The following is a 23969-nucleotide window of genomic DNA, read 5'->3' as shown; positions in this document are numbered from 1 at the left end:
ATGCTTTCAGAGATTCCTGCTTAGTCAAATGGAAGGGAAAACATAATTTATTGGGCAGATATTTTTATGCTGTTTTGGGGGCACATTTCATGACATTTTTACATCACCAGTGACCCTCACTGCCCCAGCAGACAGTTGTGTCAAACTATAAAAGCAACGAAAAAAGCTCTGACAGTTTTAGCAACAATATTTTATCAGAGGTCCTACACTGCATACCATTTGTTTTGTAACAATGTTTTGACTACTGGTGCTCTGTATGCAGCTTTTGCTGCTGGTTATGGTTGGCCAAATCCAAACTGACAGTTCTGTCCATGTACTGCAGCACTGTCTGGTTACAGAGCAGTGTGGCTCAGTGTCCTTCTGGCCACTAGGGTCAAATGAAATTATCATTACTTCAGTGGAGCAATATGCTACACCAGAAACAGAGATGGAATATTACAACTTTGCTGTGAAGCCAAATACTCTTTTTGCTTCTGGCCAAGGCACAAAAGCAGCACTTCTCCTTCCTCAGTCTCTTTTTAAGCCAATTCCCATGAGCTTAGACTCTGTTGGGTTAATTTTCTGGTTATTTTAATATAGAGCATGCCCAGCTCTCATCCTCATCCCGTTAGATGCTGTGTTTGACACCTGACCAGCACATGTTTGCACATTCCTATATCCTGTTTACTCGTCCCAGTAATCCAAGCAGTCATCTGACTAACTCTGCACCTCTGCTGGTCACTGCTCCTGGAAGATCAATCAGTGCTGTGCTTCCCCTCCTGTACAGCAGGAATTGCACTGACATGTGAGACAGCTGCATCATGCTGCAGCCTTACTGAGCTTTGCAACATACCTTCTTATTTTACTGAGGGTTAGCTTGATGTGAGGGAACTTCTCCTTAAAGGTCTCATTCATGTCCTTCTTGAGATCTGATGGCTTCACATAGTCTATGACCGTGGTCTGTAACACAGGGCAAGAGAGAATTACTCTTTTAGTTTGCAACAAAGAAGGTCACTCGATTCCCAGAAGCAAAGAATATCAAACAAGTGCCAGCCAGTCCCAACACTTTCAGCAGACAGGAAGATTTAGGCAACTATTTATTTGTGACTGACAAAACAAGTGACCCGTTCAGCACAAGCCTTGGACAATACATACCTCATTAGCATCCTCTAAGTATTGCTAGGAGTGATTTGAAGATAAATGTGGCTGGATGAAACCTACCTAAGAAGTCTTGTAAGATAAAAAATATTCATCACAATAACTGATATGATGACCAGATTTTGGTGCATACCTCCATGTGGTTCTGAGACCCATTGTGAGTTTCTCTCAGATTGATTCTTTAAAGAAACCACAGGTACAAACTCTTGCCTGCTGTGGCATACATTGATAATAAAGTAAGTAACCAGCTTATATGGCAGGTCACTCAGTAGAGTGGAAGGCAGGAATGCTGTGGTAAGTTAGGCAGCAAATGGACAAAAGAGCCAGGACAACATTCAAAGTGTACAGTCTATTTTCTTTGAGCTTTCCTTTCCCCAAGTTGCAGAGCATTCTCCTGGCCAACACAGCCCCTGCATCTGTGCATGTCCAGCACTTCTCTTGCTCCCTTAGTCCTTGTTCAGGTAGCACTTTGCCCAAAACCCCTGCCACCAGTCACCTGGCCAAAATCTAGCAGCTCAACAAGAAATCAACATTTATTTTGGGAATGTATCAATTCTCTTCCAAGCTTTAGCAGTTCTGCCCATTGGGCAGAAGTGGAGAGGAGCCCCAGCTTGGGCACCTGGGGGACACCCTGGTCCCCAGGCGTACAGCCCCCTGCCAGCTTCAAGCATGTAAGAAAGCAGCAGTGGATAGTGCAGTGCATTCTCCTGCTCATAAAATAATATTTCAAATCTGATTTCTGGTTTTGATTAATTTGTATTACGGCAAAGGGCTGTTAACAGCACACAAGAGGTGGAAAGAGGTATGTGAAACCCTTGCTGCATGTTATGCCTTTATAGAAGGTGGAGCTCTGCTGTAATGTATCCTCATGGGAATTGAAATCAGCCAAAAAGACTGACTGAATATGCTTTCAGGCTTTTTTTCTGTAATTAAAATAATATATGGAAGGGCTTGGGGAATACAAAGTGCAATGGCTCTAGAGAGAAAGCAGACAATTCCTTTTATCCCATTGTGTTGTTCTCTGTTTCCAAAATAAGCATGAAGGAGAGTAAAACACACCTAGCTTTTCCTGCACTTTACTTATGAGATACAGTACTGAATTATTAGGAAATCAAAACAGAGCAGAGCACGTGTTTCCCCTGAGTAGTGCCCAGCAGTATTTGATGCAAACAAATTAGAGGGGAAAACCCCAGGTTTTTGCCACGGGGTGTTGTTATGGTCATGCACACATTTTAAAACATGGCCCATTCTGCCACTTCAACACTCCTCAGCCACACCTGCTTCCCTGCACGTGTAGGGATGAGCCCGACTGCGGGTGCAGGCAGACAGTGCAGTGCCTCTGAGGTTAAAAATTCATAAACTGCCTTGATGCTGAAGCAGGCAATGTGCTGCCACACCTGAATAAAAGGAAGAGAAGAAAAGACAGGAGGGAGAAGTCTTGCCCTACCCTGGTGGGAAAGCCTCAATGGAATGTGTGGGCCTGCCTGATTTTAACCCTGCAAAGGCTGGAAGGATGTATGCACGCACCGTGCAGCTGGGGCTCTTCACTGCAGACAGCTTCTCACATGCTTCATCTCAGCTGGCAGGGCTCAGACCTCTAAAGTAGAAGAATTAAGATCTTAACAGCTACCCCTTTTCCTTTCTTTCCCTGGAATGTTGCAGCTGGCCTGCCTACTCCTTGGTATTGTTGCCAAAGGATCATCAGCAAGCTGGGCACTGCTGATGCACAGATACACTGGGAGGTTTATGTGTTAAGAGACTTTCCCTCAGTACTGCTACAAGAGGACACTGAAACAAGGCACATCTAATTTAGATCACTGCTGTCTGCTACTCAGGGTATAGAAAGAGAGTCCATGCTGGTCTTGCTTACAGAGCCAAGAGACACTAACCAGATACATCCTATTCAATGTAAAGATGATTTTAGTTACTACCAGTATTTTTTGGTTGTCTTGGGCAATCCTATAAATAGTGAGCTCAGTGTTACCTTACAAAGCTACCTGACACCTTATTTCATGCTTCACTACAAACCTAACTGCCCATTTTTTGTTCTTCATTACAACAGAGCTCATAATTTTATCTTAATTAACTTGCCTTTAGCTCTCTCCAGGTTATCTTCTTCTTTTGCTTACATGCAGAACAGAAACCACTTCCCAACAGAAAGGGCACAGCAGCAGAGGGAGGGCCTGTCCATCCTCCAGGCTCTGCTGAAGGGCTGCACAGAAGTTGGGCCACACAGCAAGTTTCAGCTGCTTTCACCTCTAACAAGTCAGGGTGGCTCTGGGGGCCACTGTGCAGAGGGGCAGTGAGCCCTGGGCTCTGCCACTCAGCAGCAGCAGCAGCAGCAGCAGCAGCAGCAGCAGCAGCCCCCTGGGACGCATCTTTCCCCATGGCTCCTCTGCAGGCACCGACTTGTTTTACCTGGGACTCCTCCAGCCTGTGGGAGGTTTGCCAGAATTCAGCTAAAGTCTCTTTAGAAGGAGAAAAGCTCTTTTAAAAAATTTCATTTAAAGTAAAGCGCTCAGAGGCTTGAGACTAAGCAGACAGCTTAAAACTAAGAACAGTACAGAGGTACAGTTATTTTTAAACACAGAGATTTGTCAATTTTGTCTTGTTGATAAGGATCTCTCCCTCTCCAACTCTGAATTCTGCCGCTTCCTGCGAGACAACAGTCTCTACGATACAAATCACAATAATGAAATCCAGATGAAAGCTGGTGTGTGCTGGTTTTGATTCATGTAACAGGATAACAGCAGCATGTTTGAACACACTGGCTCGAAGGCAGCTGTCTCATCTTGTCAGTGCCATGCTGGAGAGCTCAGCTAACTGCCCTTATTTTCAAGAAAAGCATTTGTGTAAGTTTTGTTGGTTTTTTTTTGCCTTGATTTTTTTCCTTCATAGCTGCTGCAGAAGCTGGACTTTGAGCAACAGGATGCTGCTTGTCCAGCTGGTACCTACAGAAATGCATTCCTGTGCATGCAGGACCCTGCCTAGCAGAGAGGCAGGCTGAAAATACCCCAAATAAATATCTGTTGAGAGGTAGTTTAAAAGCAATGTTGGATTAGCATCTGTTGAGTGATCAAATCAGTTACCCTTTCAGTCACCCTCCTGAGTAGCACTCACGAGGCTACACAGGAATCTTGGTCCCCAACCCTGATCCTGCCCAGGGCACCTTATGCACCCTGCAAACAGCTTGCCACTGAGCATCAACCCCCACTGCTGCCCCTGCCCACGAGTAAAGGAGTGGAGCAAAGCTCTGGGGTGGTCCAGGAACCCACAAGAAGCAGCTGGGATCTGACAGGGGAGGGCTTGGACACAACTCCATCCTCCTCTGCCTGCTCCCTGCTCAGTGTTTAAGCTTCTCTTCTGTTTCAGGCCACGCCACTGCCCTTGAGCTTCCTGTGTGTCCCACACAAAGCTGCCATCTGAAGAAACACACATGACTGTCTGTCCAGGACAATTCTGGTACTGCCTGTGTCAGGGCTCTGATCAATACTGATGCTCCAAAATTTTATGAAGGGTTTGCAAATATTTCCCTAAAATGAGCACAGCTTTTCTCCATCCAAACATGCTTTCTTATACATAATATTATTCCCTACCAGGCAGGCACTCTGTACTCCCAGAGCTGTCAGACACATGAACAAGGCACTGGGAACTACCAAACTGTCTCTCTCATAGTCTAATCTCCAATGTTTTTAACTTCTGTCATCCAGAACCGTCTGTCTTGTTTCTCACAGCTTATTTGCAGGGAACACATTTCAGTTCAGCATTCAGCAACACTCCTTTGTGGGCTCTGTTACGTTCTCTGTGTACAAATCTGTGTATGTATATTTTACTTCGGTGATGGAAGCTGTACAAGACAAATTAAAACCTTGATATATGGTAGCTGACAGATGCCTGGACAGAGTGATAAATGCTTCAGCCCAAGTCTCTACTCTGCACACTTTTTGCTTGGCTGGCAGTTTTGAACTTGGAGCTCAGCTCGTGTGTTATTCACAAGCATTTTCAGGCAGCTGCTTTCTCATAGGAAAGCTGTATATATAGCTTCATAAATATGGGAGGAGAATGCCTGAAATGGTTGGTAAGACTGGCAGGATGAAATATTGTAGAAAATAAATCCTACTTTGGCATGCAACCAGTAAAAGATGATCTAGCCTTGGATGCCTCTATCTCTTAGCTTAAGAAGGATAAAATCAGAATAAAATAGGTGAATAAAATGAAAGATGAATGATAGGCTCTCTTAGCTGCTGTTACTGTGTATCCCTGATAAATCTGTTTCACAGAGAGCAGACGGAAAACTGACACCTGAAACAGACTTTTGGTAGGTCACTGATAAGGTCTCAGCCACACAAGAAGTGAAAAGAAGTCAACAACTCCGCACTCTCTGACTAATGCATCCCATAGGTGACCAGCTATGTACCCATCAACTGCCAGTAACCTAATTCATACACTTATGGCTTATGAATATATATGAGAAATCCTGACAGACAAGAGGCTTTAAACTGTGATGGAAAATGGGAATGATTCCGAATTATAATTAAAATTCTAAAAAAGGAAGCTAGACTAAAATAAGATGCTTCTGTTGTTACAAAGTTATTAACATTCGAGGACCTTAAACTGAAAGATTTTAAATTTCACAAGGCAAATAGTCTCAAAAACTGCCTCTTTGAAATAAAGTACATGGAAGGACACCAGTTTATTTCATATTGTTAACGCTCAGGAATTATTCTCAAAATAGTTATTTATTGGAGTCTCAGCCAAATATAGCATCAAATGCATAGAGCACAGGATTTATATATGATTATCTACCACTGCTATCCTCTGCTCCCTGAGACTTTTGGGTACAAGGTCAGTAGCTGATAAAGAAGCAGTCTGGAGATACTTAATATACAGCCGCAGAAGAGGCTCGAAGAATAGGGTGACAGCACTGAAGGACACTGGCTGAAAGTGGAGTCTGCCTGACCTTGGTGCTCCTTGTGAAAGACAGAACGAGAGAACGACAGACCAAATGCATTATATCATCGTGCAGGGCTTTTGTTGGACCAAAGGGCTAGGGCAGCAAGCAGTTCTAATTTTAAAATCACACTGGAGGACTGCTATTAAATAACGCAGCCCGGCTGCGCTCGCCACTAGCGCGGTACCTGGCAAGTGCAGGCTGGCAGACAGGCACTGCAACAGCTCTGCAGAGTTTTGTGACCTGCTTCTTTTATAAGGGGTGCGGAGATGTCAATTTGCTTTTATATAATTAAACCAACACACTGACTTTGCAGCTCAGTACCCAAACCTAATTCCACATGTATCCTTTGAGCACAGATGGATGGACATTTCAGGGATGAGAATACAGAATGGGTCACAAAGTCAACGTGCTGCTGATCTGGGCTTTTCTTCTTCTGCTGCAAGTTTTGGCAGCACACGGTGACCAGCTAACATGCTCCTGTGCCTCTGTGTTACCAACAAAAGCACTTCTGCAGGATCAGCCTTGAGCCTGTTGAGAATGAGTTTTCTAGTTCAGCACAGAAGGAGTTTCTGCTGGAAAGAATGCAGAGAGACCAGGGGGGCACTGATGAGTCTGTACAAATGCTAGTCAACATGAGATTCGAGGAAAGAAATTAATGCTTAGTCTGGTAGATAAAGTTCCTGTTCTAGAGAGATTTAAGAATCTGCACGAATTCCTGTTTTAGCAGTATCAACCAGGAAGACATCTGTTAACCATGACATGATGTTTCCCTTCCCCCCAACCCCCCAGCATGAATTTTTTCTACCTCTTACTGTTTATACTGCAGCAGAGAGTGCAGACTCTCTGACAAAGACAACACAAAATGAAATAATTTCTCCAGGGCAGACTAGAGTTTAAATACAGCTAATAGAATTAATAGAAGCCATAGATTTGGTATTGGGAAAGTATTGAAGAATACTTTTCAGAATTGTCCTGACAGGCAATTTATGGGTATTACTTCTAGAAATGCAACAGGGAAGTATATGCTCTCTTAAGCCTGAGACTTCACTACAGAAAAAACCAGACCAAAACAAAAAAGAACAAACAAAAAAAATTTTAAAAAAACCCCAAAAAAAACAACACAAACAAAAAACCCACAGAAAACCTAAAAACCAAAAAAACCCCAAATCAGACTAAACCAAAAGCACTTCTGCTTCCCCAGAGCTATCTTCAAGGAGGAAGAAGATAGCTCAGCTCAGCTTCTCCTTGAAAACAGCTGAGAACTTGCAGCTAACACTTCTCTCAAAGAGTCAGGGCTAATTCAGCTCAGTAAAATTAAAAGACTATAAAGTCAATGCCAGTGATTATAAACTCAGGCTCCACAAAAACTGAGCACACAGAGTGCTAGTCGCACGAGTAAAGTCTAAACCGGACCACACATTTTGTCTGTCCTATGCCTCGGGATAAAGCCTGCAGTGTTTACTAATGCAGCATTCACACAGACCTCAACAGAGCTTTCCCAGCAAGCGTAGAAATCCTGGCCTAAGAAGCACAAGCCACCCTCATGGGAGTAACAGCAGTGCACGCAGCTCTATCCTGCAGGCAGCGACGCAGCCCAGCATGCCGTCCTCTTCCACACCTTCCCCCCATGAATTGCTCTGACATCCATAAGGAGGGGTGAGGGGAATATCGACAAGCTTGCAGCTGTCAAGCATTAATGCTAAATCCCGGCCAAGTAACGAAACTTTAATTACAAGCTGCAGCTCTCCACGCACAACAGAATGCTGGGCGCTGACATCAGAGCCGCTCTCAGCTGCTCCGCGCTTGCAAGAGGCAGCAATTCCAGCCCCATTCCACCCAGCACCGCAGCAATTCCAGCCCCATTCCGCCCAGCACTGAGAGGCAGCAATTCCAGCCCCATTCCACCCAGCACCGCAGCAATTCCAGCCCCATTCCACCCAGCACTGAGAGGCAGCAATTCCAGCCCCATTCCGCCCAGCCCCAGCGGCTGCTCCGGCCTCTGAGCTCCTCGGGCAGAGGTCTGGCACTGCTGCAGTGGCTGTGCATGGTCAGGAAAACAGCACAGGTCTCTTGCTGGCCCCAGACTGCAATTTGCTTTAATTGCAGTGTGCACAGATTTTTATATTTGGGGGGAAGAAAATGACTTGAAATTATAAGGCTGTTATGCTCCTGCTCAGACTGATGTGAACTGCAGGGAGAGAGGGAGGGAATGTCAGGAGAGTCAGGAAAGTCTAAAACAGATGTGAGTGAAGTCTCCTACATAGCCAACATGGCCTTATGTTCAGCTCTATTGCCCAAACTGAAAATTCCTACTTAACCCGCAAGCTCCCAGGACACTCCAGCACTACCTTTTCTCCTTTCTCTTGGCTGAAGGAAGCACCAGCACCTTGTAAAACCTTTCAGCTGAGCACTGAAGAACAACCATCCACCCCTTAGTTTCTTGCAGAGCCATGCAGCTCTTGCATAGGATCACAGCTATGCTGCTTGGCTGTGGGCAGGCAAAACCCCGGCCCCAGAGAGCCCTTGGCACCTGCCTGTGACCTATCTCAACAAAAGAAACAGAGCACTTAATGTCCTTTAACCCTTTCTTAGATTAGTGCCTGCCCTCAGAGAGGGAGGTGGAAGTCCCACAGACCCTCAGATAGTGCTGAAGAAGTGATGTCTGGAAGGGTACATTCAGGAAAAAACCCTCAACTGTCTAATAAGACATTATTTCAGACACAGTAGTAATTAACCCTAGAGAAAATTTAAAAGTGGGGAGACCCCTGTCAATGCAAATATATTCTAGATAAACAATGACATTGATGTTAACAACTGTCCTTGAAATAATCTTTCACCTTTAAGGCAACTAGTCATACCCCTTCTCAAATCCCCAGGCAGCTTCTTTTTACAACAGAAGTACAAACACAAGACTTTGAAATGCTGTGGTCAACCACCATACAGAGAAGAATGGCACTGAATACCCACCCCTGGATGGAGAACTCCCTTGCAGGATGCCAGCCTGGCTGCCTCATTTTTACTCATTTAATCATGTCCATGAGAACATCAAGTAAAAAGGGGCTCAAAGATCTCAGGTGATTCCAGGGGACCTGTACTGCCTGGTGGACACTTGCAGCCTGAGGAAGGTCAGAAACACAGCCATGACTGCTAGAGCTATGTTCCCTTTGGATGCTGGCTAACAATGGCTTTTTCTTGAGGGAAGACAGCTCCCTGTCCATGACAGTAACCATATCAAAACTTGACAAATATTTTCCCACACAGATGTAGCTGCTATAAAAGGTTGTCACTTTGTGGGTTGGCAGCCAAAAAATAACTCGCCAGCCCTTAAAGGAAAACTGGTAGCAAGTAAGCAGAGGAGACTCTGGATAAGCCATTTGAAAATCTAGAATAAACACAGCCTTAGAACTCAATTAAGCCTGTGTGTGCAACCAGATAAACATCCACATAAAGCATTTAGAGCTTATTTTGAAGAAGGAGCACTCACAAGCCAAATTACCCGTGGGGTGGGGGGCAAATGAGAACATACAAAGGCTGTATCTTTACATACATTAGCAGTTTCTTAAATAATGTCTTCTGTTCCAAATTAAACAAGAACATGGACAGCACTTTAGACCTCAGTGTTTCAAATCCTATCATATTTGTATATAGATAAGAGAAGTAGGTCACCACTTTGGGGGAAAAAAAATAATATTTTCCCTACTGCCTATCACCCTGGATGTACAATCCAGACAGATCCACGCTCACATGTGTATGACTGCACTGCATCTTGCAATAGTCCTGCTAAAATAATCTACAGATTTGGAGCAACCAAAGGAAAGGCTACAGAAGTATCTCACCACAGAAAACTTTTAGTCAGAGCACAAAGCACAGAACAATTATGTCTCTGTATTGTTAAGGGTTTGGATATAGTGGGAAATATACAGACTCTGCTCATAATTGCTGCAATTAAAGGAAGGACTATCCCATGGTGAAATAAATACCTGGGAAACCAAGCTGTTCAGAGCAGTGAATGATTAGCATCAAAACACAGCGTAGCTTCATGAGTTCAGAAAAACCCCAATGGGCATCCTCCTATTTTGTAATAGGTGCCAGTTTGAGGAAGTGTAAATTTTCCTCTGAATGCCAGAGAATGAGTGCATTGTTTGAACAAGCCTTTCATCTCAAGCATTTATGAAATACAGCGGTAATAAAAGTGTTTGCTTTTGTAATACCTCCAAGAGTTTGTTTTAACATGCCTTGAGAAGTAACTGTCATTTAGAACAAAGCATTCTGAACAGCTCTTATTAGTAGATTAAAAATAATAACAAGTCTTCTAAAAATGCAGCCAAATGAAACCTCAACCTTCAGGACTTTGTTATGGGAATTCCTCTGTCCTACACAGAACCACTTACCATATATGAAGGAAATATTAAAACCCGCTTATGTTTGCCACATGGCCACTGGGGATCATCTAAAAGATTTGGGTCGTATTCAACAAAGTCTCCCAGGTCGCTACCTAGAAAACAACAGTTTAGATATAGAATTTTGAAAGGAATTCATCACATCTGGACTTAATACAAGTGGCAAATGAGTTCACAGATAATGCACAATATTATCTCCATGCAAGATTTTTTAAGAGATGAAAAATTGTTCTAATTCCTGATAACTCTAAATATTTCCATATTAATGTGATTTGCCAAGACACAGAGGACCTAGAGCTTATGAATTACTTGCTAAATGTGAATTTAGGGCTTAGAGAACTGCAGAATTATATAAAGCTCCACAGTGACTTTTATTCCTGGCAACAAGTTTTCATCTGTTCAAGCAGATGTTTTGATTTGTTTCATCTATCATGCCAAAATATTTTAAGCATATAGTGCTTTGGCTTATGTTTTGTGTCCAGTTTTATAAACACAGCCCTTTCCAGCCTAACAAAGGTCACGAGTGGAATTTACACCTTCAGCTTGTGACTACTGTGTTGCCACTGTAAATTTTCCATAGCAAAGGAAGGTAAGGACAAGCCTGATGCAGGAGGAGCAAGCAATGCTGATGACAGGAGGAGGCACGCTGGGTGCCATCAGGGCTGTCAATACCACCGACGTGCTTGTTCATTTAACCTCCATCCTCCACAAGCAAGCTTTCTAAGCAAATATGGAATAAGCTGTGCTTCACCCAGAACAGAAGACTGTATTTACTTAATTAAAACTAATGGGGGGACTAAAACACACATCAGTCCTTTGCAATAACTGCCTACCATCAGGGTATTAAAAAGAGCTACTTGAGAAGTTACCTGCATCAATGCTCCCCTGGGTGCTGTTAGCCCTTCCCAAAGAAAGGCTACGATGGCTTGCATTGCGAAATTGGGAGAAAGATGAGGTGGAGTCTATTGTGTTCCTCCGAGTTCCCAGAGCATTGGTGGGAAACAGGAACTGTGTATAAGAAACCGTCTGGAAAAAAAAAAGTCAGAATGGACAGACAGTTACTTTCGGCCCAGCCTGGATGCAGTGGGATGCTTCTGGTGCATTCCAACTGGAAGCAAGAGAAGCCAAATTAATGGAGGATTTTCTGGATTTAGTAGTTTGGTACAGATGAATATAAACCAGTCACCTACATTTGCTTCAGTGCAGTCAGTTTATTCATGCAAAAAAATGCTTTTGCAAAGGCATTAGTTCTTCAGCAAAACACACACACACACACACAAGCTCTAATACACTGGATTTACAAAATCCTACTCAAGGGTCAGATTTAAAAACATATCAGTTTGGTCAGGTTTTTTCCAGTGGGCTTTCTCTGTAGCACATTTCAGCAGCTTCTTTACTGAACTAGCATCATCTATATGGGTCCCTCAGCACACAGCTGCCAGAGGCAAATCACTTAAACACTGCTAAACTGAAGCACATTGTTCGCTATTTTTCTTTCCCAGGACTTTGTCTGGCAGAGTCTTATTGATGTAATAAGTGAGCTCCAGCTCACAGCAAACATTGTGGGAGATCATTTACTACCCCCCCAACATGGACTAAGTGTGAATGAGTAACTTGTGACAAAATTATTTTTAGAGTGCACTGATTCTCCGCTTGGACCCCTGGCCAAGAAAAAGCTATGCCTTGCTTCTTGTTGGCTCATTTTCCAACAATAACATTGCATTGAAGAAAAAAAAAAGAGTTTGAGACTCTAGACTGGTTTATGAGGAGGTCAGAACAGGTATCAAATAAAACATGTGGCATGTGAGCTTTTATTATTTATAAGCAGACAGATTGTCCTCAGGAATTTACAGCCTGTAGTCTGGCCTGACACCTGGTTAGGTGAGCACAACACGAGTAGCAGCATTGACCCAGGGCCTTTAAATCCATAGATGACAGCAGACTGAGTAAAACTGAACTGTAGAAAGTAAATCAGGCTTTCAGGAAGAAATGTTCTCTACTACGATTAAAACTGTCTCTCCTCTATATATTTATTTAAAATCAATCAGTTCCCTAAAGATTCATATTTGCTAATTCTATTCAAGTGAACAAGCTTCTGGATTTTGAAAGACTAATCAGCTTTATGCCACTGTCTTCCTGCTCTCTGGAAAAATATTGAGCAAAATGTTATTAAATACAATTGAAAGCAAATAGAATTGCAGCTACAACTCTCATCAAAAATTATTCTCAAGCTCCTGACAATATACACTGCAGTGACACCTCCTGCTAGAGCAAGGGGAAGGCTGTGTAATTCAGTAATGCTTTACACACTCAGATATTGCCAGAGGCAAATTTCTTCAAGGATACAGAGTTGTCTGTGCTGACAGCTTGGGCAGTCCTCATAGATTTTTGCTAAGCTTATTTACAGTTGCACATACTGTGCTTTAACTGCTCTGTTACGCTGCATGTTGTATTTGTGCTTTTTATTAGTTACACCATTTTTTCCCCTTATAACATCAAATCTAAGGGAATAGGAACTGAAGCATCCCCACCTTCCCATCTGCTCCGAGCTCCACACCTTCAAGACCAATTATTTCTTTCAGACACACTCCAGTAGAATGGCACTGGCGTCCACCATCCAGCTTCATGTCCCTGGGAAGCAGAAAGAAGAGCAGAAACAGCTCTTAATACACACACCTTGTTCACCTCCCACCACCAAATGCTGAAACAAGGTGCAGCATTAATCCAGACATGCCAATGCAAAGCACAGACCAGACAACTTTTCCTGTGGGAAGCACTTTTGCTGTCTAAAACACCTTATAGAGAAAACCCCCACTTTGTTCACGGTTGCAGCTCAAAGCCCAGCCTATTGCACAGAGCAAGGTTCCCCATTGCTGGGTACCTCTGACAGAACCTGGCACTGGGAAGGAGCTGGAAGTCATAACACTTCAGGTGAGATACAACAATCCAGCCTGAACACTTGACTGCCATGTATTCAGCAGGCAGATGTTCCCAGAGCACATACCCACATTCCCCTATGTGAAACAGAGGGAATTTCCAGTGGAAGATTCCAGGAAGGATTCCTGCTCCTTCGAGCACACAGGAGAGTGGCCAAAGCCCAGTGACCCTTCTGCTGGAGGCTGACAGGAGAAAGCCAGTTTTCCACGACCCTGGCATGGAAACTTGGGGATCTACTTTAGAAGGAGTGACCCACCTGGTATCTTCCATTTGGAGATAAATGAGATGCCTGAGATAACCAGGCTGTATCCCATGCTTTAGCATCATGACCAAAATGTGAGCAGAGGTAGAAAAGACTAAGAACAAATCTGTGCTTCACAAATGACAACTGTATGAAACTCCATAATATTTATCTTGCAATATTTTCCTGGCTGGTTGCTGCTGGGGTCCAAGTGTGTGCTCAAAACTCTGTGTGGGAGACATGCTGATATGGAGGCCAGGAGAAGCCCTGCAGGCCCTTCACCCAGTCACAGGCTGGGCTATCTCCTGCTCTGACATACAATACACCCTGTTTCCAGCCCATCACACATTTTATTTCTCTGAAACATGGTCATCCTGAGCCCCCAGTAAGTCTCACTGCTGGAAAAATCCAACACATCTATCTTCTGGAAAACATAGTTCAGTGATAAAGGAAAAGTCTGTATCAAGTTTCTAATCCCAACAAAGTCCTCTTAGTTTCTTGACTAGAGTTCACTTAGCACAGTGTCATATTATCATTCTTGTTTCCTGATATCATGTTACTGAGGGGTTGGACTAATAATGATGTAAAAATAGCTCTCTGTCACAAGCATGGTATTAGCCTGTCTGCTCCTGCGCAGAAAGTGCTTAAGGGAACTATTTCTCACAGAGATAAATGCCAAATTGTAATTATTTCAGCAGTTATCTATGAAACAAACACACAACCTGAGGAAGTCCCTGAACCCCAGAATGAAAACAAATATCTGAACTACCTGAAATCAGAATAGTGTAGTTTCTTTCCATTCAAGACCCTACAGATACAGAGCAAGAAATAATGCTGATACAACTCTGAAAACATGTCATGGAGAAATTTTTCCATGTAATTAACAGACATGGATAGATAACTGCTATTCATCAAATGGAAATCCATCACCCTTTGAAGAATCAGCACAGCAGCTTTAAAAAACGCAAAGCAGCTCTGAGGACTGGAAAGAAATCAGTGTTTTTGAAGCAGGGAGCAGGGTCAGCTGGCAAGTGTGAGCACACAGAGGAATGATTCCTGGACATTAGCTGAAGTTTGATGGACACTATTGCCTCCATTGCCCATCTTTCTGATGTTTCTAAAGATGATTCTCCTTTCAGGACCCTGTGAACAACACTGCAGTAATTCTCCCTGTTCTGCAAAAGCTACTTGGGGTGCTCCCCTTCTCCACATATGCTCTGTATCTCTAGAAAGTATATGACTGCTTGTGTTGTAAAATGGAGTGATAAAGTGTTACTGTTTGGAGAGAAATCTGTCCATAAAACAGAGAATTAAACTCCCTCTCTTGAGGAAAATCAGTACTAAACAGTGTGCAGTTTCTTATGAGCATATAAATGGAAAGGCTCATCCTGGCTTATACACTTCCTCCGCTCTCTTGTAAAAGAGCTTGGTTAACACCTCATAAAGAATTCCTAAGCAACTTTACTGTATCCTTTCTGACTTCCCTATCAGTATGATCAACAGCAAGCTAAGAAAATTTTTTGCATGATAAGCATTTTTTTTTTCCTCACTTCTATTAAAGACAAAGAGCTCAAGAAGGTCTTGGCAAAGCTCTTGCTGGGAGAGCAAGCCCTAAGGCTGCCTGCCCACTGCTGGGGGGAGATCCAGCACAGCTGCTTCCTCCACACAGCCCCAGCATCCCAGGAACAACTAGGGAAAATCTGGGGGATGCTTTCCCTTAGACCTCTCCAAATGGGTGAGTCGTGCCTGGGGAAGGATCAGGATGGTTGTTTGGGTACAGCCACTGCCACCAGGTTTTGTAGGACATGTCCTTACATGGCATCAGGGTCAAGGAGTCCCACGAAGCAGGAGCATATGGAGGACAGGTACTTCATAGAAAAAACAAATCAAGCTTTCCCTGTGATTAAGTTATTTAAATTACCACTGGGACTGAGGAACTGCACAAACCACTGTCCAGTTGTAAATGGTGCTTAGAAAATGCAGAAAAGGAACAACAGTCCTTGCCAAAGAGATGTTTCAGTAAGGAAAACTTCCTTCCTCCTCTTCCTCATTTTTGATTTTCCTGCTTTATTTCCAAAAATGCTTTTTAGGAAACTTCAAGGAATTCAAGCAGACACCCAAATCCAAAAATAAACCATGGGAACTTAATTTTACTACCTTCACTTTATTTGAGCAGGGAAAGCTTGAGGAAATTAGATCAGGGATAAGATTTCCTTAGGAGGCAAAAAACTATATCTCAGTTTCTGACAAAGTTTGGGGAGTTACCCTGATTTACATCAGTGTCAAGCTCTAGATATTCTATTCATGGATACCATTTCTGGAAGACTGAGCAGCCTTAGAAACTACCCTCAAAACTAAACATATTGTCTCAGTCATCCATGAGTGCAGAATGTGGAGGAATACATGAGGTACAAGTAGCTGGCTCACAAGCGGCAGACTGAGATGCAGATTGAAATGCAGAGTTCCAGGTAGGAGCCTGAGAAGAAAGGCCATGAACTGCCAGCCTTTGGGATAAACACAGGGCAGGATGGTGGGTGACACCAGCCAGGTGAATGGACTCTGGGAGACACAGGAGAGCTGGGAATTGCTTTGGGTAACAAAGGAGAGAAAACCCAGTGAGCCAGCAAGGTGGATGGACACAGAGAGGGGGGCAAGAGCCAAAGACCTGGGAGGAAGAGGAGACTTCTGAAGACTGTGAGGGTATAAATGCCCAGGGTTCCTTGGCTGGGAATCCGCCTCAGAGGCACCAGCTCTGGCTGTTCCTGTGTTACTGCACCATGAATAAATGGCTTTATGGAATGAGACATCTGAGACTTTGCCAAGGGAAACCTGAGGACAAACTGGTGAGGAAACCTGGTCTGAATGGGGTATGTGAGGAGTCAAGTGGGGACCCATTGGGTCACTGGAGCCACCCACCAAGAAGCAGCTTCAATCCCAGCAGTGCAAGTCTCTGGCATTGGAATGTGACCAGCAGTCTCTTGAGTAGTCAGACTGGGTAGTTTCCTTAGCAAGAAAAAAAAAAAATCAAAGTTTCTCCATCTAACAGAGTTCAGAGATTTTCTAGGAACCATACCAGGTGACATGGGATCCCAGATTTGTTGTCAGATGGTGAAAAGTTTTACTGAGCAGATAGGTAAGGATCAAAAAAAGCAATCTCATGTCTTCTACTAGCCAGGCCAGCATTAACAGAGTATAAATTGGATGTTGTTACCTTCGGAAGTATAACACTTCTTTAATGAACCAAATGTTATGCTTTGACATGATCTACAAAGTCCCATGCAACACTCCTGCTGGGCACTTGCTCTTTAAATGACAGTAACAGTTGAGCACTCTAACCTGTGAATAATTTAGGAGTCCATGAAATATTAAACAGACTTCCAGATACATGAAAAAGCCTTCTGCTTATTGCAAAAAGGAATCTGATAATTGTTGTTTAGAGATGTCAGCCCTCTGTGCCTGTATTTTATGCTTAGCTATTCCCCCCACACTGCTAAGATTTATTCTGAAAGTAAAAGAGGTTCATGAGACATCAAGAAAAGATGCCACTTTCATCTGTCAGTGTAAATAATTTTTACTTATCATCTCTGTTTATAGAGACAAGGACAATGAGAGCTCTGGAAAAGATGCACCGCCAGTCAGACTAGCAGATCTCCCACTGCCTGAGACTGCCTGCCATAATTGATCAGGAGCTTTCAGATCCTAATGCCATTAGTGTTGCCAGAACAACTCCAGCTGCAATTTACAGGGAGAAGGAGCAAAAAAACTCCTGGAAAGATGGCTCGAATGGGTCAGCCTCCTTTTTCTCTCTCCAAAGATATTTAGCTGTCAGCATGCCAGCTCTTTCCCTGATGTTTTGCTCAACACAGAGTAGAAGTTCAAAATTGAAACTTACTAGTTTTAGAGATTCATTTGTCAATTTCAATCTAAGGGAACAGGACAAGTCACTCAAGAATGAGCATTAGTGGCTCTCTATACATGAGATGATGAGTTTTGCAATGTCCTATTGCAAGGAAAAAAATCTTCAGATTTATGTGTCTTTCTGTAAAGCTAATATTCACTTGGTTTCATTTTTTGTTCAATTTGCGAGAAGCAGGGAAAATGGGCAATGGTAAAGAAACGCAGGGATATTTCAGCTTCCCTGTCACAGGCTAAAACCAGATAGTTGTTGTTCCCCAGGCCTACGGAATGATACATGCTCAGGAAAAGCACTCAAGATTGATGACTTAATCAAAACTGCCTTGCATACAAAATCTGCTGGGGAAGAACAGCAAGGAACTCTGAAGGATGTAACCGAGTATCCTCCTTCGCTGTCTGCTTATTGCAACTACCCATATGGCAATTTAGATGCTCTCATTTCTCCTGTAAATATTGCCCTGTTTTCCACACTCACTAACCTGCCAAATTACTGATGGCAGCAAGACAACCACATGAGTCCTTCTTATCACTTCATTTTGCATATGGCCTTCTTACCCAGTTTAAACACTAAATATGAACAAAGATTGCAGAGTTTAGATAAAGAAGGCTGTTGGGAATGCCAGCTCTGTGGACTAATTGATCATTTTGGTTAGATATTATTTGGGGGGATGGTATTGAAAACCTCTTGCTCCTGGCATCATTGAACAGATTGTCCTGGCCAGCATTTAGTTAAATCTGAAGTTAAATTCAGCAATGACTTATCTTTAGAAACTGGATGAAGCTGGTTAGTAGCATTTCTGAGAAGGACACAAATTCTTTTTATCTAGTGACTTGCTGCTTTACTTCAGAAGAATGGTCTGTTTCCTGGGCTTCAATCCATTTGATTACTCATACTGCATTATTTCCTTTAGCTGGAGGCAAGGTTTGTCAGAGGAGTACCTGCATTTTTGTCAAGACAGCAATATTCAGCAGCTATGCCTGCTGCAGGTAAATTTCTATCCACTTAATGAATTCAATGCCACAAAGAAGAAAAGATGAGGTGAACTGGCCATCTTTATAAGGATGTGCACTATCTGATGCTCTGAGTTCTCTCTCCTGTAGCTCATCACCTCCAGCCCTGCTGTCAGTCAGTCACTGCAAGCCCAGGTCTGAGGGCTCATGTGAGTCTAAGCAGGCTGCAGTGTTGCATTTGTGTCATACTGCCAGCTCTCCTCCTCCCCCAGGTCCTTCAGATTCATCTTCTGGACAGGACTTCACAGGAACTTGGAAGCTCTTAAAAGAACTCTTACAACATCAGAAAAGATATCATCAGAATAGGTACAATTTCAATCTGTGGATGCTTTTGCCATTGATAAAAACAGGCCTAAAAAGTGCCTTTTCCAAAACACATTTTTAAATCATGAAGCATAATGGTGTGTGTGCCAAAGATAAAAAACAAACTACACTGTGTCAGAACTGTAAACCCAACTAACTGCAATACCTTTTATTTTTGGGGTGAAAAACAACACGGTACCGTCTTCCTCCTTTTTAACACTTCTAACAGTGACAGACATTGTCACTGTTCTTTTTTGAAATTGCTTAGGCTATACTAATGAGGACTGGATTGTTCTCACTTGGCTGCAAGCATATGCAGGGTAACACGTCCTGTTGGCCACGTGGAACAACTTTGACAACATCTGTGAGCACTGCCAGAGTGCCACCACCTCCTTGGAAGCTGATGCAGAAGTGGGGCCTAGAGAAGCTTCAGGAATGAATTGTCTCCCTTCTCCCCTGCCCAGGATATTTGCTTTTTCCAGGGTAGGCAGAATTGAACCTGCTTCTTCTCCATCCTGGCTGGGGCCACATGGTGGGTCCACAGAGTGCCCTTGCACATGCAAAGCTGAGGAGGCAGAAACCTTCAGGAATGTTCCCAGAGAGTCTGGCTGTAACAGCTCCTCTTTAGGGACTCGAGTGTCCAGAGCATGACCTCCCTAATGGCTAAAAGGATAATATCTGCTGTGTCTGATCCCTGTCTCCTGTCTCAAAGGGCTGAAATCCAATTCACCTCAAACCATCTGGAACCCATCTCCAAACAAATAATTCCTTCAAGTCTTATTTAATCCATCTGCAAATGGCTTCACTCTTTGGTTTGCCATGACACAAATCCCCTCTGAGGGCCCAGAGCAGGTCAGCATGAGGGTGTACACGCCTGTGCTGAGGGAGTGTGTGGCAGGACAGCTACCTGCTGCTGACCTGAGGCATCTTCCCCTGTCCTGGAAGTGGAACAGTATCGAGGCTCAAGTCCATTTGCTGTGAGCTTCCACAGTGACAACCAACCTCTGACAGAGGAGGTGTGTGCCACAGCAGCTCAGGGGATGCACAAGGTGCACCTCTGCTAAAAATGGGAGGTCAACACCTCCAATTTTCTGCCCACCTAAAGAACTAGATGGGGATTAATGCTTATCTGTGGCAAGGAAGATATGAAATGGATACTGAGGTAGTTTCAACACCATTCACAAAGTAGATCTTGCATCTTTTGGAATATTATATTTAAAGAAGAGAGAGGAACTCTTTATCCATTAAGGTTTCCAATGCATTGAAAAATGAGAGGCAACTGCACAACCTAAACCTGCAGTACCAACACTTGCCTTAACCTGTGCACCACACAATGACTCTGTATGTCATAAAGCCAAACATTCAGGAAACCTTTCTCTGTGTCTGTCCAATTAAGAACAGAGGCAATAACACTGTTACAAGTGTTTTCACACGACTACACCACTCCCCTTAGCTACCACTAAACCTGGCCTAGATTCTGATGGCTTTGGGCTGCAGCATCAAGAGGTACTGAAGGGCAAGGAATGCCAGCAGCCAAGATGCTCAGCACCTCCTTCAGCTCCTGACTTGCAGCGAGGCTTTCCTTACATTGCTTTCACCTGGCTATATCTGCTCTCACACTTGCTCTGCTGGTGTAGAGAGAGGAAGAAGAGTAAGCATTTAGGAAACATATTCCAGGGGCACCTCAAACTTCATCCCCTCATGTACAACTATGTCTCTCTCCCCAGACCTCCATTTGTATTGGTACAACCCCTTAAAACTCATGGTTCAGAGGTTTTTTGGGAGGGTTCTTGCTGTTGTAGTTTGACCTCTGCATGGAGGGCAGGCAATGGAGGACCACATTCTGGAGTACACTTCTCACACCTCACTGGTGAGGGGTGATGCTGCCCCATCCCCACAGGACAGGTACATAGAGTTGGGGCTTCAGAAAGTGCCTTTTACCTTGTTTTTATAATGGATCTGTTCCTGCAGGCTGTATCTACCGGCATTGGTGGAGTGCAGCTCTTCTGCACTGCCTTGAGTACACATGGGCTGGCAGCCTCCACAAACAGCTGTGCCTGGAGATTTCCTCACTGGCCACAGTGCCTGGGAGTTGGAGCAGAGGTGGAGAAGAAGCAGCAGCTCCACTACGTGCTCCTCTCACACAGAACAGCTCCTCCTGCCTGCTCATCCATCCTACTCTCCCACTCCTGCTGGGGCTCTCTTCAGCTCAAATTTCAGAGGTGTCCATGGCTCCCTGCAAGGACCTGTTTCTTTTCATTAACTGCTCAGTGGTATTGGCAGAACACAAACCAGCTGGGACATCTTACCTGGGGACAGACATCAGCAATCCAGGGATTCAGAGAAAGCAAAGCTAAAGGATGCTGTCATTACAGCACTTCACAAGAGTATCCAGTGTCTCTCCCCCCTCCTACTTCACATCCAAAATGTGCAAGCAAGCAAGCAAGCACTGTGCAGCCTGAACAGAGTGGCCACAGTTTATGCTATACTGCCTCATCTGTTCTTTGCACCAGCTGTTCCTGGAAGGAGGTGCCACTGAATTGTTTCTCTCTTCCTCTGATGCTCTGGAAGAAAGACAGAGGGCATTTTTTTAAATCTTGGCTTTTTAGCCAAGGGAACAGGGTTGGATTGTTGTGTACTGGCAGTTGCTACCTTCTCATCCCATGCCCTTCTTGCTGTGCAAGCACAGTACAAGACATGACATGCTGAAATAATATTTAGTTTTGCAGCTGGGCTTGTTACTGCTGTAATTTAGAAGGTATAACCAGTCATCAAAGTTTCAAAATGTGTTCAATTTTCAATAAAGAGGCAATTTCCACAGGATGATGACCATAAAAGAATGACAGTGTACTCAAGAACAAAGAACAAATCTGCCAGTCTGTCAAGAATTTGTCTGATGTGTCATCACAGTTTAATTAAGGGAAAAAATTTACTGTAAGAGTGAGCAGACAGAGTCAACCTCCTCACAAAGGTGCTTCCTTTCCTTTGTGCATTAAAAATAATCTCCCTTTGTTTTGAATTACTGGTGCACAAGGAGATTATGACAAATCACTCTCCAGAACTAAATAGATGGCTGGAAAGTATGAGCCAAATTTGTCTTTTATACAGTGGAAAGATTTGACTGTAGATGATTTGTTGATCTTTCAAGCCCCCCTCAGTGTATCAACTGACTGTTTCCCACACATTTTGTGTTCTGCAGCCACTGAGTCAACCACAAGGACTTCTCAGGTCTCTGGCAAGTGAGCATGGTGGCCACGCTACTCCCCCCTGTGCCAGGGTCACAGAGCTGCTGCCCACCAGCACTGCACCCAGCTGGCCACCACAGCCTGCCAGGGCATGTCCTCCAGCCAAATCCAGTTTCTTCCACTTCCGTGGTTTCAGTGGACGAGCTAAAAGCTTTCTCAGTCTCTGGAGAACTACTTCATTCCAAAGGAACTTTTCTATCAGAGTTACAGTGTCTCAGCACGTCAGGGGATGCGAGGCAGCTGTACAGACAGCTATGAACCTGTATAAAATTATCACCGAAATAATGCTTTCACTAACTGAATGATCTGACCAGTGACTAAAAGTATTAAATAAAAAAGTATTCTGTTTAAATCCAAGTATTTCTTTATAGTTCTGGAAATCTAGATACAGTAGCACTATGTTTGCCTAGGAGAAAGAGACAGCTAAGATGGCTTACACAATTAAAGTCATGCTGTCTAGAGTATTTGTTTTGTCAAAGATGAGTGAAACCAGAAGAAACAATAAAAAGTGCATTTTTTTCAAGAACATTGATTTCATGGGAGTAGTTTTCTCCAGCTTAATAATCAAAGATACCACATATATAAATAAAGCGGGGACTGAGAGCTGTAGTTTTAACCTGGTAATAGTCCACAAAGCAAATAGACCTAAGAGCATTTATCTCTTCTCAGAGCAGACATGTAAAAGCATTAGGCTCCATCATGCTGTGTTCTGTTATCAGGTCTACATGCAGGCCCAGAAAGACTATGCAGTACACGTATGAATATACATACCCGACTTGGGTACAGTCTCGATATGGCAGCACTGAAAATATGCTACAGAAGGATCTTCTGCTGCTGATAAGGACTATTCTAAAATATAAAAGAAAATAAAAGAAATCAAAGACTAAAATTTAAAAATCCCACCACAATAAGCAAAGCAATAGATGTTACCATTGAGGAATTTGCAATCATAAAACTTCCATAATGGATGATTTCTCTGTCCTCTTTTACATCTCACAGATATTGCGCTATAGTGTCTTTACAGAAGTGCTGAAGCCTGTGCCCCAGCAAATGAGCAATGAATGAGTAGTAGAGCCCCATTCCCTCTACAGGCTTTCTAGGAAGACTATCTTGAATATGTGACTTGGAATCCAGGAGAGATGCTTTCCTAGTGAAAGAAGTCTACCCACAGAGGCACGGGACCATTCTGTCAACTCACTACAATGGCTGAAATTCAACAGACAAACCCAGCAGCAACCCAGGTGATACACACCAACAAACACCACTGATACACACTCTGGCTGCTGGTTGTGACCTTTCTCTGCTGAACCAAAGGACTCCCTTGATTGTCAGCCTCTTGTTCCTGAAATAGGCTTCACCCATCAATCAGGCTAGGTTTGCTATTATGTTTCCAGATCCTTTCACTGTTTCCAAGCTTCCTCTTTTGAGTCTTCTCCAGTTTTGACCCATCACCTTTCTTGGTCTCCAGGCATTATCCCTGACCTCAGAAGTTGCACATCTTCCAGTCTTACCTTTAAGATCAGTGTCTAGCCATGACACTCTGCCAGCCGCTGTGCTCAATGATCACATTAGCCCTCTTGGTTATGATGCATTGACACTCAGGTATAACTGACCCCACAGCTCCCATCTGTCTCAGTCAACGTCAGGGCTGAATCCCTCCTCCTCTAAGCATGGCTTGCCTTTGCTCCTCATAGGCAGCTAGCCAAGATTTGGCTACATGAAATCATACATCATCTGCCTGCAGAGAGCTTATCTCAGAATCCAGGACAGTCTTAGAGCAAGTGCCTTGTATTTCTAACCATTCTCCAAATCTCTGCAACATCTGC

General features: G+C 43.6%; 1 protein-coding gene across 1 annotated transcript in view; it reads right to left on the bottom strand.

Moving 5' to 3' along the window:
* The window catches only part of CABLES1 (Cdk5 and Abl enzyme substrate 1), a 69205-nt gene that overhangs the window by 3449 nt on the left and 41787 nt on the right, over positions 1 to 23969 (bottom strand). The window contains 5 exon segments of the mRNA XM_030964316.1: positions 833 to 939; positions 10483 to 10586; positions 11361 to 11517; positions 13023 to 13122; positions 22915 to 22992. Of these exon segments, the coding sequence (XP_030820176.1) occupies positions 833 to 939; positions 10483 to 10586; positions 11361 to 11517; positions 13023 to 13122; positions 22915 to 22992 (546 nt within the window).

Source organism: Camarhynchus parvulus, chromosome 2 (assembly GCF_901933205.1).
Source record: "Camarhynchus parvulus chromosome 2, STF_HiC, whole genome shotgun sequence".
NCBI lineage: Eukaryota > Metazoa > Chordata > Aves > Passeriformes > Thraupidae > Camarhynchus > Camarhynchus parvulus.
This window is presented reverse-complemented; position numbering and strand designations above follow the sequence as displayed.